The 17689-nt window shown below is 41.5% G+C and overlaps 1 protein-coding gene across 1 annotated transcript in view; it reads right to left on the bottom strand.

Moving 5' to 3' along the window:
* Positions 1-2911: 2911 nt before the first annotated feature.
* Positions 2912-17689, bottom strand: part of LOC134205447 (serine/threonine-protein kinase Smg1-like) — a 96857-nt gene continuing 82079 nt past the window's right edge. The window contains 2 exon segments of the mRNA XM_062680690.1: positions 2912-4493; positions 4554-6096. Of these exon segments, the coding sequence (XP_062536674.1) occupies positions 4294-4493; positions 4554-6096 (1743 nt within the window). The 3' untranslated portion in view covers positions 2912-4293.

The raw sequence follows: 17689 nt of genomic DNA, 5'->3' as shown, positions 1-17689 counted from the left end.
CGTTTCTGTGTAGCAGGAGTCTGGAATTTTCCGATGAATATTGGTATATGGTCACTTCCGTGGAGGTCATCCCCCACTTTCCAGTCCAGTTTATCTGCTAGAATAGCGGCTATCATTCTTCCACGAGAGTCGTCGTTTTGTTGACTCCATAGTCCATGTTTCGCGTTAAAATCTCCGAGAATTATGACAGGGCGAGGTAATTGGCTAAGCATTGCTTCCAATTCAAGTTTGTCCACTTCAGCGTTTGGAGGAAGGTATAAAGAACAGACTGTTGCACTATAGGGATAGTTGATTTTCAAAGCTATTGCTTCGATGGTGGTTTGTAGCTTCACAGGTTCGACTTTAGAATGTTCTAGAACTAGAAGTGCTACTCCACCTCCGTGAGCAGTTCTAGATTTCACATATAAGTCATATCCTTTTACTTTGAAATGAGGGTTCATGCCATTTAGTTTTGTTTCCTGAAGAGCTATAATAGTCGGATGGTGTTTATTCCAGGCGGATGCTAAGCTGTCAAATATTTGTTGCCTCCAATCGAGCGAATGCCGAAGGCACTAACACTACCCCGTAGTCTATGAAAAATAAACACTGCAGTGAGTGAGAATGCTCTGAGACGCACAAAGTTTGGACAATGCAAGAAACAACTGTTTCTGCTCAGCACAGAGTTTCTTCTACCAACATAATTATTTATCTGCATATTGCGAATTTTGCGCCGTGTTCGACTCCCATGCAAAAAATATTGTCCCACCAAAATATGTTCCCACCAGTTTCTCCATATATGGATGACGTCTCCACTGCAAGAAAGAGCTTTTTGGGATGTGAAAAAAGGTGCAAGAATGATGTTTTGGATTGTGCTTTCGCTAATTTCTATACAATTGGACGTGTGAGCATTTGTTTTGGTGCTTCAACAAATTTGCACGGTAGTCTATTCTTCAGTGAGAAAAGCAATATTTCGCGTAAGGAATAAAGTGAAAACACTACATATTTACGGATTTGGTGTCTTTTTGTTCGTTGCAATCTTTAATTTAATATGTGCTTTCGACACCACTTTCTCTTGGAAAAACGGTAAACAATACAAATTTTTACAAATACCACCACAATTTATGATAGTATATGAGCATTTTGACATTGAGATTCTCACGTCCGAATGTGTGAGTGGCGATAAAAGGAAAACAAACACTCTTAGATGGTGCTACTCAGCAAAGTTTGGGTAAAAATGAGTATTGACGATTAAATGTTGCATGAAGAAGAAGAAGTCGAAGGATGATATTTGAAAAATATTGCACGGGGAAGCATACGGGAGGTTTTTTAAAACTCTTCTCAAAAAACCCTAATCAATATTCCATATTATAAAAATCAAGAGTTTTATTATAGGATTCGCTATCCAAATGAAAAACATTCGATTTTCAAAAACGTGTGTAATGATCGTAAAGACTAATGTCGACTTAAGCATCGAAAAAGATTTTCTATTACTTGGTTAATTTTATCTTCATCGCTGTGTAGATTGTTTGAAACGTGCATATAATGTTTACGTCGACCAGCTGGTGGATTGCGCGCATTTTGCATTTCATACGACCAGGCTTGTAAAATGTCATCTGCATGTCATTTGACTAATTTGTTAATAACTTTCTTCAGAAGTAAAATTCACATCATAATTTTAGATATACTCATAACGCTTGAGAAGTGCTATATTTTTGTTCAAGGGTACATTGCTCTAAATACAACATCTAAGGCTGGAGAGTGAAAACTCTCCAAAATGTCACGTGTCATTTGACATAATGTCATTTGAATGACATTTTGCCTCCCACGCCCCAGATTACATATTTACAGCAACGTCTTGTTAGACAAAGTTGTAGGCACATTTAAGCTCTATAAGTTCGTCATACATCAAGAATCAATAGCTAACTTCTGAAAAAAGTTATGGGAAAATTATACAAACGAATGCAAATGACATTTTACAACACTGCATACGACAATCTTATGAAATATTTTCAGTTCCTTTAAAAAAAAGTGTAACCCGGTTTCGAACCATGGACGTCGTGATTAGGAGGCGTGCGTTTACACCACACGCCCACCGACGCTTCGAGAATCTGCCTCGTTGGATACTCAATAAAGAGTTAGAATTGATCGACAAAAGATCCTACGATTTTCATAGTTTAATTCGTATGAAACATTTTCATAAGTTTGGTCGTATGAAAATCTTACGGCCAGTATCCTCAGTGTGTGAGATACAACGGCACAGCATTCGTACTCACAGAGCCAAGTAATGGTGGGAAGGCGTGAAGCCCCCCGCTACTTAAGGCCATTCGGTTCTCTCACACTACACCAAAGCTTGTTTGCTTTTCGGTAGGTGTGAAAAGTATGTAAAAACGTGCTCCAACTGCTATGACTACTTTCTAAATAACAAACTAGACAATACGGACGCTACGAATAGTGGTGATTCACTACAACAGCTTCTAAAATTCACAACGAAACTAGTATCCAGTTAACACACCATTTTCGGAATGCCTCTAGTCCACTTGACCGTTTTACGTCGAAATAGTCCACGAAAGAACCCTTTGACGCTATGATTTTCGAGAAAAAAAAGTCGGAGCGAAGCTAAACAAAAGTACGCGACCCGGCTATTCTTTTGTCTCAAATTCGTATTGTAAATATTAGTGCACGTAGTAGTTAGTTTTTCAAATTTTCAATTATTAAAATCAAAACAAAGATGAAGTGCCAAGTGACCAACCACTTCAAATGTTAAAATTAATCTGCAAATAAAAGTATTCAAGTCAAAAAAGTTATCGAAATAGAAAATTATTTTGGGTAATTTTGACCCGTGGGAGCATTTCATGCCATTTTCTCCTACTAGCAAATAATTATTCGAGGATTGTCATCAAAATTAATACAAATCAGTGTACGCAGCTTATAAGCAACATATATATTATTTGAATTCATAAGCCAAACACAGACATGATCCAATTTGATGCTGTAGTATCTGTTGTGAGCCTATGTTGACTTTCGATTTCATTTTGGTTTCATAATTTTACCATTGGTTTGATGGGGCGACGTCGAGCACGGAGTAATCCAGATATTGAGCTTGTTTATATCTGACACGTTTGATTTCACAGAGTTGTTATCCACATTAGTGATCAATTATTTCGTCAGAACTTGTAAGAAACTCACAGTAAAACGAACGATGAGTTAAACAATACACTACTGTCCATATATATCAGGAGTTACGCCGTGGATGTTTTTGTGCGATGTCCAAATTATTAAGTGCCGAGATGGCTTCATCTAAAAGCTAAGACGAATGATAAACTTGTCTAACAGAAAATTTAGAACGATGATTCATAGGATTGTAAAGGCCGGGATATTCTCGAAAATGATACGACACAGAAGATTATATTGTTGGCGGATTAATGCAATAGTAGGGAAATCTGTCCCATAGTGTCACACAGAAGGGTTAAGTTATGTTATGCAGCACTCCAGAATGATGGGACAGTTAAGAACCATAAAAAGAATTTGAATTGAAAATAAAAACCATGAAATTATCCAAAGATAGTGGTTATTAAAAATTCTCAAAAAAGGGAAATAATACAAAATACTAACAGTATTGATGAAGATGTCTATGAATATAAAAAGGTCATATATTTGGAGGTTCCTTTCACCATGGTTTAATTTTGATCTTCAATGTTGATAAATGAAGTAATATTTTACTCATACCATATTTAAGAGCGTTTCCCATGAACCGCTCTCATCTTATACCAAACAACATGATTTCCGGTTCTTCTATGATGTTACAAGAGAGTTGAAAGGTATTCTGCAGCCTGATCGCGGCTTCGTGATATTGGCATTGAGGGAAAATATTACCCAAGACTACACTGCAGTTCAAATAAATGATAGGAAAATGTCAAGATAGTTTTAAAGTAAGGGGTTTTGAATGACCTAATATCATTCGCTGTGTAGCAATGGATTTTGATCCACCCGGAATCAAGTGTCTACGGGACTTTATTGCTTCAGCGAACGAAAGCTCAGGTATGGGCTTCAGTGCAGACTGGACAAACGCTTGGTGGAATTTGAAGTTACCAGACTTGGTAACCCAAACATTACCAAGGCAGTGCCACTTCTGCTCAGTTACCGGACAAATGGCTCCCGCGTCGATGGTGAGCAGTCTACTGACTGAAGATTGTTGAAACCAAAACGGACACGCTACCGCGAAAAACCCATTCGCAACGCGTCTCTCGTCTGGGTTTTGATGTTTGTTGAAGAGTTTAGCCGACCAAGTTTACCTGTTAACCATAGTGCTAGAATTCAAACCCAAGGCGTCCAACCCTCGTAGAGGACCGCCAAGTTGTCCGGATCCATCGCTTCCCGTATCATCCACTCAACCTGCTCTTGCGCGGTACAACGACGGTTCGGATCTGGGTCTCTTCCCTCCAGTTTCATCCGGATGCGACGCCACACCGATACAGCATAAGCATTCCGTTTTTGCTCCTTTTGGGTGCGATGAGCTGGGAAACGAAATAAGAACATTAATTATAACTTCCGATCAATAACGTATCCGAACGTACCCTTCATGTGGTTCCGTTTGGTGGGCGACTCAACACTCAGTTTATCAACTATTTCAACACTCAGTTTATCGGTTTCCTCTTCCTCGCCGGTCATTCCAGACCCGGCTTCGCTGGTTCCGCTTTGTTCGAACTGGAACAGCTGATCGAATATCTTGTGCACATTCGGCATCGTATTGCGAACCTGTTCCTTCGCTTGGCGTACCATTCCATCGGTAAAATCCTTGCTCAGTACGTTAGAGTAAATCTCGGATACCGTCTCCAGGAAGGCCTTATAGCGAAGCAAGTATTCTCTCAGCGCCGGAGTTGTTTCCATCTTAAGTTTCATCTTCAGTAAATTACGGATGTCCGATGCCAATGCGTGATGTGCGCCCATGAGTTCCTTCAGCTCATTTGCACTCATGTGCAGTTTGTCTTGCGCATTGCGCACCGTTTTCTCCATTTTTGCAATCTTGGTCTGCACTTGATCTGTCATGTCGTCAATCAAAGCTTTCACGTCATTTAGCCAAATTTGATTAATTTGTCCCTCCGGATCCAGCAATTCAACAAGAGCAACTTCCGTCTGGTTCACCATTGCTGAACATGAGTTTAACTTTGTGCAGGCCTTCCTATATTTATCGATCATGTTGACGAATGTTTGGTCCTGTTCAGCGTGCCGGTTGATTTGCATGCGACCAACTTGGTAGTTTAGAACCGAGCTGCAATGCTTCAGTGCAATGTCCAAATAGATGAGCTGTTCGTTCAAAAAGTCTCGCTTTTGCAGAGAAGCCTGCTCAAATGATTTCAGCAGATGAACAAGCTCGGGGTTGGCTCCAGAAGCCCACTTTAAACGATGGAGTATTGCATTTGTGCTAGTTGTAATATCGGCACCCAATTTTTGAATGGATATCTTCGAGGATGTTAACGATTCCACAATGTTTTTGAGCTGAACAAGTATCAACGACCCATCAGCATAGATTGTTAAGTCATTGGAAGAGGCAGTCGTTGAGCTGTCTGCAGTTGTCAACTCATGCAACCAGCTGTGGGCAACGAATTGCATCTGCGATCTTGTTAATGAAATTTGTGCTGTCAGGATATGTTCCGACAGTAGCTTAACTTTCATCATCTTTCTCCACGTGAAACTAAGATGAAGGCAAGCATTTGTCGCTTGGTTCAAATCTAATCCAGTGATTTGTTCCGCACTCATAATACGGTCAATGTTTTCGGTGTACAAATCGGACAAACACACTCGATCCGATCCAGTCATTTGCTGTAACATCTCGCTGTCCTGTTCTATATGCGGGTTGATGCGCAAAAGTATACCATAAGTAACCATGCCGGCTGCCGACGGGCCGATGCCCAGCATGCAGTAGTAGACGAAGTCGGATATGAATTTACGGATCGGTCGAACCAGGTTATCATCATTGAAGGCCGTCGCCATTCCAGTTCCTTTGAATGCGCAGGCCATTTGAAGACAGGATGTGAAGAACTCCATCATCGCTTGTACGCGCTTGACCACGAATATAGCCTCCAATATGTCGTACGTGAATTTGTTGAAGATCAGAACCTGAAAAAGATTGTGAATAATTTTGCATTAGTAGCATGGTAGTGGTTTCTAGGTTGACTAGGTTATAAGTAAGGTACAGTGGGGTAAGTGGGTAAATGGGGTAAGAGAAAAAACGCAAGTATTTCACTGATGAAGCACAGAATTACTCAATTTCACTTCACAATCATACAAGGCCATTCAAATCAATGCGGTGAATAAGTGAAACATGAAATAATGAACCATTTAAACATGCCAGAGTAAAAGATTATTAACCTTTCAAGTTTATCTTTTGCACAAGTTGTTTGCGTGTCAATGAATACAAATATTTTTTATGTTGGTTTCCATAACACATTCAATTAGTTGGTTTTCTTTGTAGTTTTGAATTCCAGCCACAAAAATATTGATATGAACATCAAAAATTTTGAAAAAAATATTTTATTGCTTTGCCTGTTTTTTACCATGGGTGGGGCAAGTGAAAATTTTCCGACACTGAATGCATTTCTCTATTTTTCCGAACACAAATATTGCTATTAAGCGTATATAAACAAATGATACTAATCAGGAACCCAAAGTGCCAAGCGTGTCAGTACCGTGCTGTGCCCTTATTCCAATCAGCGCCTAATTCCGTTCACGCAAGACAAAATGATAAATAATAAAAAGTTTTTGTCTAAAAACAACAGGAAAACATCCTTGTACTTTTCTTTGGTTATGTGTGCATGAAATGAAATGAAAAACAGCGTCATTTTAAGCGATTAATAGTGAAAATTTAAACAAAATTTGTTGGTCGTCCTTACGAGCGCCATTTTGACTGTTTTCATTAACCCACTTGCTAAGAACGTCTGTCATAATATTTAAGCATTTTTAAGTGACAATTTGCCCTGGATTTCAAACACAGCAGCATAACAAGACAAAACAGGTAACATTCTAACGTATTACCAAATTGTTGCCTGTATTTTCCCGATAGAAAATTCTGAAAAGTGAAAAATATCTTGACCGGAATAAAGGTACATCTAAATCTACTCGTTCCTTATTCCGTTCATTGGGTTTGGAGGATGGATTCCGAAAATTCTTTGTTTGAGAATATAATCTATGAGCAAGAAAAGGTACATCGTACATGAAGCCATATGAATGGTGAACATTTGAAATTCTATCCCGCAAGCAGGCAGCTTTCGGTCTTCCAGTTATGGGAATTATTCAGAATTCCGTTGACGACAGGTTATGGGACCTTTTTCAACTCGTGCAGTTTTTTCAGTTAATGATTTGATGATGATTTATAAAGTGAATGCTGGACAGTGTTAAGAAAGGGTTTCCGGACAGGGTTTTAAACAGCACAATCCATAATTGCGGCGTTCTTGTTTAAAAGCTTTATCCGGAAATTTCTTGGGGAATTTCTATAAAAAAAAAACACTGCCCTCTCTGAGCTGCAAATAAGGTTATGTTTCACCGAAATCCGTGAATACTTCGTAGAAGTAGGGTTTTCCGGTACTTTAAAGAACCGGAACTTTGAAGAATATTCAATTTGAACGAAACAGTGGTACGAACAATTCCAAACAAACAGAGACATTGTTTTGGAAGGTTCAGGTCAGAATTAAAGGCCTAGTATCCAGGCTCTAGTCAAAATTACGTTGAGGATAAGGTGTAAAACTCTAATAAGGAATCGTATCTGTCCTTTTCTGTGGTACCTAATGCAACGGGGCAGCTATCAGAACGCCGGCTCCAGGGGCACGTTCACCTCTGGGCAGCTAGCATCAATGTTCATGTTGAATATATCTCGAATGATAAGTGAAACAAACGAAAAAACAGTCAACTTGGCTATACTAAGGAAATATCATTCATTGTATTTTAAATTTGGAAGGAAATTACATTTTAGGCTTTTTATTTGCAATATTATAATAAATGAAAAGATGGATTTGTGAGAAAAATGATGCCTGGTATTAGCATCTCCAAGAAATGAAATGTTTTTCGGGTTATTGGAATTAGGAACACGAATGAACGGAATTAGGAACAATGCCATTTCAGATGATTGGAATTAGGATCACATAATTGGTCAATTTTGTTTTCACTAGTGGAGCCTAAGTCTATGAATGCATCCCAACATATGTCTTAGGTGAACGGATAAGGGCACAGCACGGTATTTTAAATAATCCACGTTTGATAAATAATTCGTGAAAAAATGTTATTTATATAGCTTAAATACAGTAATCACTACTATTGCAAATATATCAACAATTATGATTTATTTAGTTGAAATTTATAAAATTTATTTATTTTTTAATGTAGACTCTTCTACTGAAATCATAAGTGGATTGTTAATGAAACACAATATGATTCCAGGTTTGATGAATATTTCAAAGATAATTTCTCTGCATTATCGCCAAGGTTCATTATCTTACTGTAAACCTGAAATAGAAAGTAGTGTTAGACACAAATGGAGATGAGATATTAGACCTAAAAAAATTCAAGTAAAGAAAACATAAAAACATAAAAATCATTTAATGGAGGCACTAGTGCCCTTTGACTTTCATGAAGTGTCAAAAAGCATCATAACAGATCACAGTTATGCTCTATTCAGTATAATTATCATTTGCAAGAAATATATGAACAGAAAATGTGTTCTTATATTGAAAAATCCTCTTTTAAAATCATTTTTTCACTTACCACATGTGGGGCAAGTGAAAAATTGAAACCGACTTTTTGTTTTCCAAATATATTGTATCCTAAAAGTATTTTTCAAAGATCTTGTTCGCAGGCATATAAAGATTGGATAGATGATTTGTTATGTCATAAATATGATCAATTTCAATATTATATTCAACTTTTATGACTTGATGAACATGAAATATACGATTTCTCGCTTAACTTTTCAAAAGGACCTAAGTAACATTTTTTTCATGAACTAATTTGAATACTGCAATCAATAGCTTTCATGTTGTTCTGTTGATTGCGCTATTCAAATTAATTCATGAAAAAAATGTTACTTAGGACCTTTTGAAAAGTTAAGCGAGATTTCCTTTACCCACTTGCCCCACTGTACCTTAAATTAATGGATAGCGGACTGACATTCACACTTCACTACGATGATATTGTCGCCCGAGCTAATCGTTAATTGGGCTTTATCTTCAAAATTACCGACGAGTTCCGTGATCCGCTTCGCTTTAGAGAACTTTATCGCTCCATCGTGCGATTGATACTAGAATCATCTGCTGTTGTTTGTTGTCCTTTTCAAGTCACATGGATCGCAAGAATTGAATTCAATGAAAGTTTTTGAGAAACGCTCTCTGTTTTCTGAAGTGGCGCGATCCGTAAACTTGCCACTGTACGAGGAACGTTGTCGTTTGATTGGAATCGAACCACTAGAGGTAAGATGAATAGCAGCTCAAGCCAAGTTTGCTGAAGAGCTGCTCAGCGGAAATATAGATTGTCCAAAACTATTGTCGGGCTGCGAAATGGTGAGTTGACATCCGGGAAGTGGCGCCTAACATAGCTCTGGTCCTCACAAGTTCCAATACTCACGCTTCCACGGGTCTTCCGATGACAATTGACCGCCAGCTAAGGGTTGCGTACTTAGATGGTAGTGCAGCCTGGGCACTGTTGTCCTTCTGACATCAGCTAGAGTGAGAGGGTGCGTCCTGTGGGGTCTGCCTAGGATGTGGTGGGGTTCGACAGTGGGCTCTGTTGAACTTCTATAAAAAGCTGCATGTGTCCCCAAGCAGGCCCTATCAAAGCGACCGTGTGCCGCTCAAAGCGCACTAGCCTAGTCCTGGTGTTGGCTGGGACTTTAAACAAATTGACCCGACTGACCGAGCGTCTGTTCACCAAGGAGGTGCGGGTCCAACAGCGTCTGTTCTGGCACCCAGCGGCTGAGTATGAAATGCTATTCCCCGGAAGCTATACCTAAGATGGCAGCCCCATCCCTGTGGATAGGGAACCTTGGGCCAACAACCTACTGCTCCCGAAACATAAATTTGTTCGAGAATCCGATAAGGAAAGAATACGGACTGATTTTACGACGACGACTCTTAGCGCGAAACAACGGACAAGAATAAGAACATGGAACGTTTTAACCCTAGCCCAGCAGGGTAAATTGGCACAACTTGCCAATGAGGCACGCCGCATGAAGCTTGAGATCCTGGCACTGAGTGAAGTCCGTTAACCAAACTTTGGAGAACACAGAACGCCGTCGGGACAAGTTCTGCTATACTCTGGTTTACGAGGTGAACACGCTCCCCGGCATCGCGGATTTGGCTTCCTACTAAGCGCTCAGGCACACTCTGCGCTTATGAAGTGGGAACCTATAAGTGAAAGGATAATCGTTGCCAGATTTAGAACACGGGACCGAAACCTTACTATAATCCAATGTTATGCGCCAACCGATGCTGCCGATCTGCAAGACAAAGAGAACTTCTACAGTCAACTCAATGCCGTCGTAGATAGAATTCCGAAGGGTGATATCAAGATCTGTTTGGGTGACTTCAATGCGAAGATCGGATCCGACAACTCGAACCATGAGCGCATTATGGGACGCCATGGTCTCGGATAAATGAGCGAAAACGGAGAGCTGTTCGCAGAATTTTGTGGTAATAACGACATGGTGATCGGAGGATCGCTCTTCCCTCATCGACCGGTTGACAAGGTCATGTGGGTCTCCCGTAACGGCTTTACAGAAAATCAAATCGACCACATCTGCATCAGCCGAAAATGGAAACGGAGCCATCCTGATGTACGGAATAAACGTAGTGCCGATATCGCGTCTGATCATCACTTCCTCATCGGCGAAATACGCCTGCGCATTGCGCGGATTCGTCGGCAGGAGGAAAGAGTTGGACGACGATTCAACACACGCCGACTGGAAGATGCCACGGTGAAACGGTCCTTCGTTGAAGAACTGGAGACGCGTGTTGCAGATACTCCGGAAGGTGGCAGCGTGGAAGACCAATGGACCGCCATCAAGAATGCCTTCATCACCACCAGCGAGAACAATCTGGGCGAACTACGCACCCAGAGAAAACAATGGATCACCGATGAGACCTGGAGAAAGATAAAGAAGCGAAGAGAAGCCAAAGCCGCGATAGAGCGATCGAAAACCAGAGGAGCCAAAGTCTTAGCCCGTCAACGATACGCGGCTCTTGAGAAGGAAGCAAAACGCTCATGTCGACGGGACAAGCGAGCGTGGGCCAGAGAGACGAAGGAGAGAGAGCCGCCGCAACCGGGGACATTCGCCTCCTCTACGATATCTTACGACGCTTAAGCGGGACGAAGATGAATGCAACGATGCCTGTGAAAGACGCGAATAATCAGTTATTGACCGACCCAACTGACCAGCTGAAACGCTGGTTCGAGCATTTCGAACAACTTTTTCAAGTGCCAGCCAGGCCATCACCACCTCGGCATGATCTGCCTAGGATCCGACGTATAACACGCGTCAATACCGAAGCTCCATCACTGCTAGAGATTCAAACAGCCATCCAAAACATTAAATCGAATAAAGCCCCAGGGGTCGACCGCATATCAGCCGAGATGCTCAAAGCTGACCCCATGACATCCGCTCAACTACTGCATCGTTTATTTCGTAATATCTGGGACACCGCAACTTTCCCGGTCGACTGGATGCAAGGTATCTTAGTGAAGGTGCCCAAAAAGGGTGACCTGACTGTATGCGATAACTGGCGAGGCATTATATTGCTGTGTACCGTTCTCAAAGTTCTGTGCAAAATTATCCTAGCCCGGATTCAGGAGAAGATCGATGCGACTCTCCGGCGGCAGCAAGCCGGATTCCGTGCCGGAAGATCCTGTGTGGACCATATTGTCACGCTCCGCATCATTTTGGAGCAGGTCAACGAATTCCAAGAGTCCCTTTACTTGGTATTCATTGACTACGAAAAAGCTTTCGACCGTCTCAATCACGAGAATATGTGGGGCGCCCTGAGACGCAAAGGAGTTCCTGAGAAAATCATCGGCCCCATCGAGGCACAGTACGAGGCCTTCTCGTGTAGAGTGCTGCACAATGGGGTCTTGTCCGACCCTATCCGGGTCGTAGCTGGTGTGAGGCAAGGATGTATTCTATCACCGTTACTGTTCCTCATCGTAATCGATGAGATTCTGGTAGGTGCGATTGACCGTGAACCAAACCGCGGGCTGTTATGGCAGCCTATAACCATGGAGCACCTAAATGACTTCGAATTGGCGGATGATGTTGCACTCCTCGCGCAACGGCGCTCTGATATGCAGAGTAAGCTCAACGACCTTGCCGAGCGCTCCTCTTCGGCAGGTCTAGTCATCAACGTCAACAAAACCAAATCGTTGGATGTGAACACGGTGACTCCTTCCAGTTTCACAGTAGCCGGGCAACCAGTGGAGAATGTTGAAAGCTTCCGATATCTTGGTAGCCAAATGGCGTCAGACGGCGGTACCAAGATCGACATAGGCGCACGGATAAAGAAAGCAAGGGCTGCCTTTGCGAGTTTAAGAAATATCTGGAAAAACAGGCAGATAAGTGAACGCACCAAAATACGAATTTTCAACTCTGACGTGCAATCTGTGCTGTTATACGCTAGCGAAACATGGTGTGTATCAGTGGAGAACACTCAACGGCTGCAAGTGTTCATTAACAGATGCCTGCGGTATATAATTCGGGCCTGGTGGCCTCACAACTGGATCTCAAACAACGAGCTCCATCGTCGTTGTCACCAGAGGCCGATTACAACAGAAATTCGGGATCGGAAGTGGGGCTGGGTCGGTCACACTCTACGTAGGGGCGGAAACGAAATCTGTAAACAAGCATTAGACTGGAACCCAGCGGGACATCGCAGCAGAGGCAGACCCAGAGGCTCATGGCGGCGAAGCCTCAATAAAGAAATAAAAGAAGTCGACCGAAATCTAACCCGGCAACAGGTTAAAGCGATAGCCGGGCAACGCTCAGGATGGAGATCTTTCAAGTCGGCCCTTTGCACCACCGGAGGTGTACAGGATCCATAAGTAAGTAAGTAAAAACTATTGTCGCAACTTAGGCTGTGAACCATTCCAGCGATTCGTTTAACTTTTAGTAAAAATTGAACACTTCGATGGTTATTTTCCCATCGTGGTTAAAATTTTACTCCGAAGCCAACCCATTTGAGTTTTTACAGATTGATAGTTATTTGGAACAAAATGGCTTTGGCGCCAATTTTCTCGCGAACAAAGTTTAACTATCGAACTGTCAAATCTAATCATGCTCCGGAGCAGGGTTATTTTTAACCACGGAGAAATAACCATCGAACTGTCAAATTTTAACTAAAAGATAAACGATTTGCTGGAATGGTTCACAGCCTTAATCTGTATGCACCTGAAAGACCTCTTCGTCAACGTTCATTTTTGTATCCAGAACCACAGACTTGCAACTATGCACTACACGAGCCAGCTCGGTAAATCAGCAGGCGCTTCAATGAGTTTTTCGACCTGTTTGACTGGTACCGAAGTCTTTCGTCATAGGACACTCGACTCTTTCATTTGACCCCAGAGCTTTAAAAAAAGAATGAACGATAATTCGATGTCATTGCAAGCGTTTGAAAACTAAACTGTCACCTGCGAACAATTAAATCTTTTCAGAAGCAATTATTAAATCATCAAGTATAGAATTCCACATCCCAGGGAAGCTTACCAGATTGATCAAAGCAACGGTGAATGGCGTGCAAAACTGTGTGAAGATTTCGGGCGAACACTCCAGTTTGTTCGAATCGCGCCGGGGACTAGGACAAGGTGATGGACTTTCGTGCCTGTTGTTCAACATTGCGCTAGAAGGTGTAATGCGCAGAGCCGGATGTAACAGCCGGAGTCGATTTTTAACAGATCCAGTCAATTTACTTGTTTCACGGATGGCATGGACATTGTCTGGCGAACATTTGGCAACAAAAGTTGGATTGGTGGTGAATACGTCGGAGACAAAGTACATGCTTGTGGGCGGAACCGAGCGCGACAGGGCCCGCCTGGGAAGCAGTGTTACGATAGACGGGGATACCTTCGAGGTGGTCAAGGAATTCGTCTACCTTGGATCCTTGCTAACGGCTGATAACAATGTTAGTCGTGAAACACGAAGGCGCATCATCTGTGGAAGTCGGGCCTACTACGGACTCCAAAAGAAACTGCGGTCAAAAAAGATTCACCACCGCACCAAATGTGTCATGTACAAGACGCTGATAAAACCGGTAGTCCTCTAAGGACATGCAACATGGACAATGCTCGAGGAGGACTTGCAAGCCGTCGGAGTATTCTAGAGACGGGTACTTAGGACCATCTTTGGCGGTGTGCAAGAAAACGGTGTATGGCGGCGAAGAATGAACCACGAGCTCGCCCAGCTCTACGGCGAAACCAGTGCCCAGAAGGTAGCTAAAACCGGAAGGCTACGATGGGTAGGGCATGTTGCAAGAATGCCGGACAGCAATCCTGCAAAGATGATGATCGCTTCCGATCCGGCAGAAACGAGACGGCGTGGAGCGCAGCGAGCGAGGTGGGCAGACCAGGTGCAAAACGACTTGGCGAGCGTGGGGCGCATTCAAGGATATAGAGATGCGGCCTCGAATCGTGTATTGTGGCGTCAAATTGTCAATCCCACTTACTATATGTTTGCAATGCTTTGAGAGTTGATCTTTTGATTTGATATTTTGAACAAATAGCACAGCATAGTTACGGTGTACTTCGTAGATTGGACACTAGTGATACTCATGTTTTTCTTTTGAAATCTTTATTCAGATTGCTATCAGAAATCAAGGTAGGACTAATGGGTCTCCTCCTGATTATGAGAATACTGGTTTTCACCGGACGTGGTATTTCATTTGAAAAGTCGCGGAGAGCAGACAGCTGTCCCAGCATTCCCAGGAGTTTATTCCTGCCGATGGCATGGGTCGTGTGGTCGTCGTCGTAAGCTGATAGTGATTCGAAAGGTGCATTGTTGGAAATTAATCGGTTCTTCTCAGGATCACCATTTTATACAGGGGAGGTTTTTGTGCGAAGAATTTTGTTCAAAGTGCAAATTAACCGCTTTGCGACTCCAGAAGGTTGCAGTCCGTTGCAGAGCGCACCACGGAGATGCTATTATAACCTACTTCGTGGGTTATTCTTCAGTTAATCAGTTTACACGACCGTGGTTGGGTTCATACTAGAAAAGGGTCGCATGGTGTCAAATAACATAGAACCAATAACATGCCTTGTCATGTTGTCTTTCTTTTGCTAAGCCAACTAATCACACCCAACGCGCGTCTGCGCTTATGTGTTTGTAGTTTGTTTATGTTCCCTTGCGCTGATTGGATAATTGAAATGGTTGTTTCTCCCACTACGAAACCTATCCTTAAGAAGTACTAGAATAAGTAGCTTTCCTATTTATAGATAAGTTTTTAATAAAGCAGTATGAACCCAACCACGGTCGTGTAAACTGATTAACTGAAGAATAACCCACGAAGTAGGTTATATGGCGACCGTGGCAGGACAAGTGAAGTCTTCGACTTCGACAACGAAAACTAAGTGCAAAAGTAACAGTGTTATTACAGTTAACATTCAAAGCAAAGACTAATTTTCAAAGTGTTAGATAGTGATCCCTGAAAAAAATGGGGATATTTAGCAGTGATGAGATTGTAACCACGAATAGCACTACGGAAAGTACAGTGATAGCCGGAGCGCTTCTACTAATAGTGCTAGTGATAATTATTTTTATTTTTGCAAAAATGTACTCCAAGTACATCACAAGCAACATGAGTGAAACCGCACGAAGAGAGTTACAACTTAGTACTCTGCGGCACGTGTGAAATAGTGCACAATGGTCGGAACCCGTGATTTGATGAACTTAATTGTTTTGTGCCCAAACGTGTTTCGGAAAGTGAATAGCCCACTGATAATAATGCAACTCAAAAATTGCTATGTAATGAATAAAATCATGGACTGTGAGGGTGCAGTTACCCCGATTGATATATTCAAAAGCACGTGAATGACGAAACGTGAATAAAAATGATCAAGGTGAACAGTGTGTAATTGGAGCGCACCTATTAGAATTACAATTGAAGAGTGCGAATGAACAACTTGAACAAGTGCAGGAAGAGCAGAAGAACATTCAGTGCAAATATTATCGACAAGAACGCCGGCGCGGTGCTTGCTAAGTGCAAACGACGACAACGACGACGGGGACGCTGAGTGGTGCTCGCTAGGTGCGAATGACGACAACGACGACGAGAACGCTGGTTTGGCGCACGTGAAAAGCGGATATCGTTCATTAGAGCTGCAACACGATAAGTATTCAAAACAAAACAAAAATATTTTGCCTATTTTGACGCTTTAAGTATTATGTTGTTTATAATGTTTGTATTATGTACTTAATTGTCGATCACAAATTATATTTATTTATTTATTGAGTAAAAATGGATGACGATTGGGATGAATTTTTAAAATTTTTAAAATCAGTTAGTGAAGGAAAAAGTGTAGGTATTTTTACACCCGATTCGAAAAATAGAGATCCCAAAACTTGGGAGGAAATGCTCGAAAGATTAAGTGAATTGCCTGGTGATGAACCATCCACTTGGCACACCGAAACTGAAATTAAGGACACAAATGAATCTAAAAAGAATGGTTTGAAATGAAATGCAAGCCTACATAGAATTGCGAAATTTGTATCAATATTGTAGAAAAGCAATTAACACTACTCTATCTCATAAACTTTTGAAGGAAAAGGAAAAATTGAACCAAAACTTAAAATCCCAAATTGAGTTATTTCTGCAAACAGAACATGATACATTAGAGGATGAAAATTTTCATACCATTGCGAAAAACACACGTCATTGGAGTTTCGAGATACAGAAAATCATCAATCACAAACTCGAAATTTTAAGTATTCACACCGTAGTACATAGAACTGGATCTTTAGTGGGTATTGCGAAGACTACGACCACGTACGAGCATCCCCACAAATTATCGAAACATTCAAAATCACCTTCTAAAAATTTGAGCCAATTAACTCACGTCATGGCTGAATTTGATATTAAACAGGCAACGGCGATAGTGCAACCGTATGATGGCACGGTAACTGGATCCGAATCGTTCATTGATTCAGTGAATTTTTTGAAGGATCTGATAAAGCCCGAGCATGTGGCGACGGCAGTAAAATTTATTAAAACACGATTGTCAGGAAGAGCTCGTTCTGGCCTTTCTGAGAATATAGCTACAATCGATGCATTAATCGATCATGTTAAAGCAAAATGTAAGGACACAACAACCCCAGACACAATATTAGCAAAATTGAACTCAACGAAGCAACGAGGTCAAATGACAAGTTTCTGCGAAGAAGTTGAAAATCTTTGCAGTAAACTTGAAAACTGCTATATTATGCAGGAAGTTCCTGAAAATGTAGCCAAGAAAATGACAACTAAAGCAGGAGTATCTGCTCTTATCAATGGCATTACCACCACTGAAACGAAATTAATATTGAAAGCTGGAAATTTTGCCTCAATCAAAGAAGCTTTACAAAAAGCACAGGAGTGTGCAAATGATGTTTCTACATCACAAATATTCAATATGCGAAACAGACAAATTAATCAACGTCAAAATCAGAGACCGGATTTTAGGGGAAATGATTTTAGAGGAAATAATTTCAATAGAA

Source organism: Armigeres subalbatus, chromosome 1 (genome assembly GCF_024139115.2).
Source record: "Armigeres subalbatus isolate Guangzhou_Male chromosome 1, GZ_Asu_2, whole genome shotgun sequence".
Classification (NCBI taxonomy): domain Eukaryota; kingdom Metazoa; phylum Arthropoda; class Insecta; order Diptera; family Culicidae; genus Armigeres; species Armigeres subalbatus.
The sequence above is the reverse complement of the archived record's forward strand: the minus strand, read 5'-3'. Positions and strand labels throughout refer to the sequence as shown.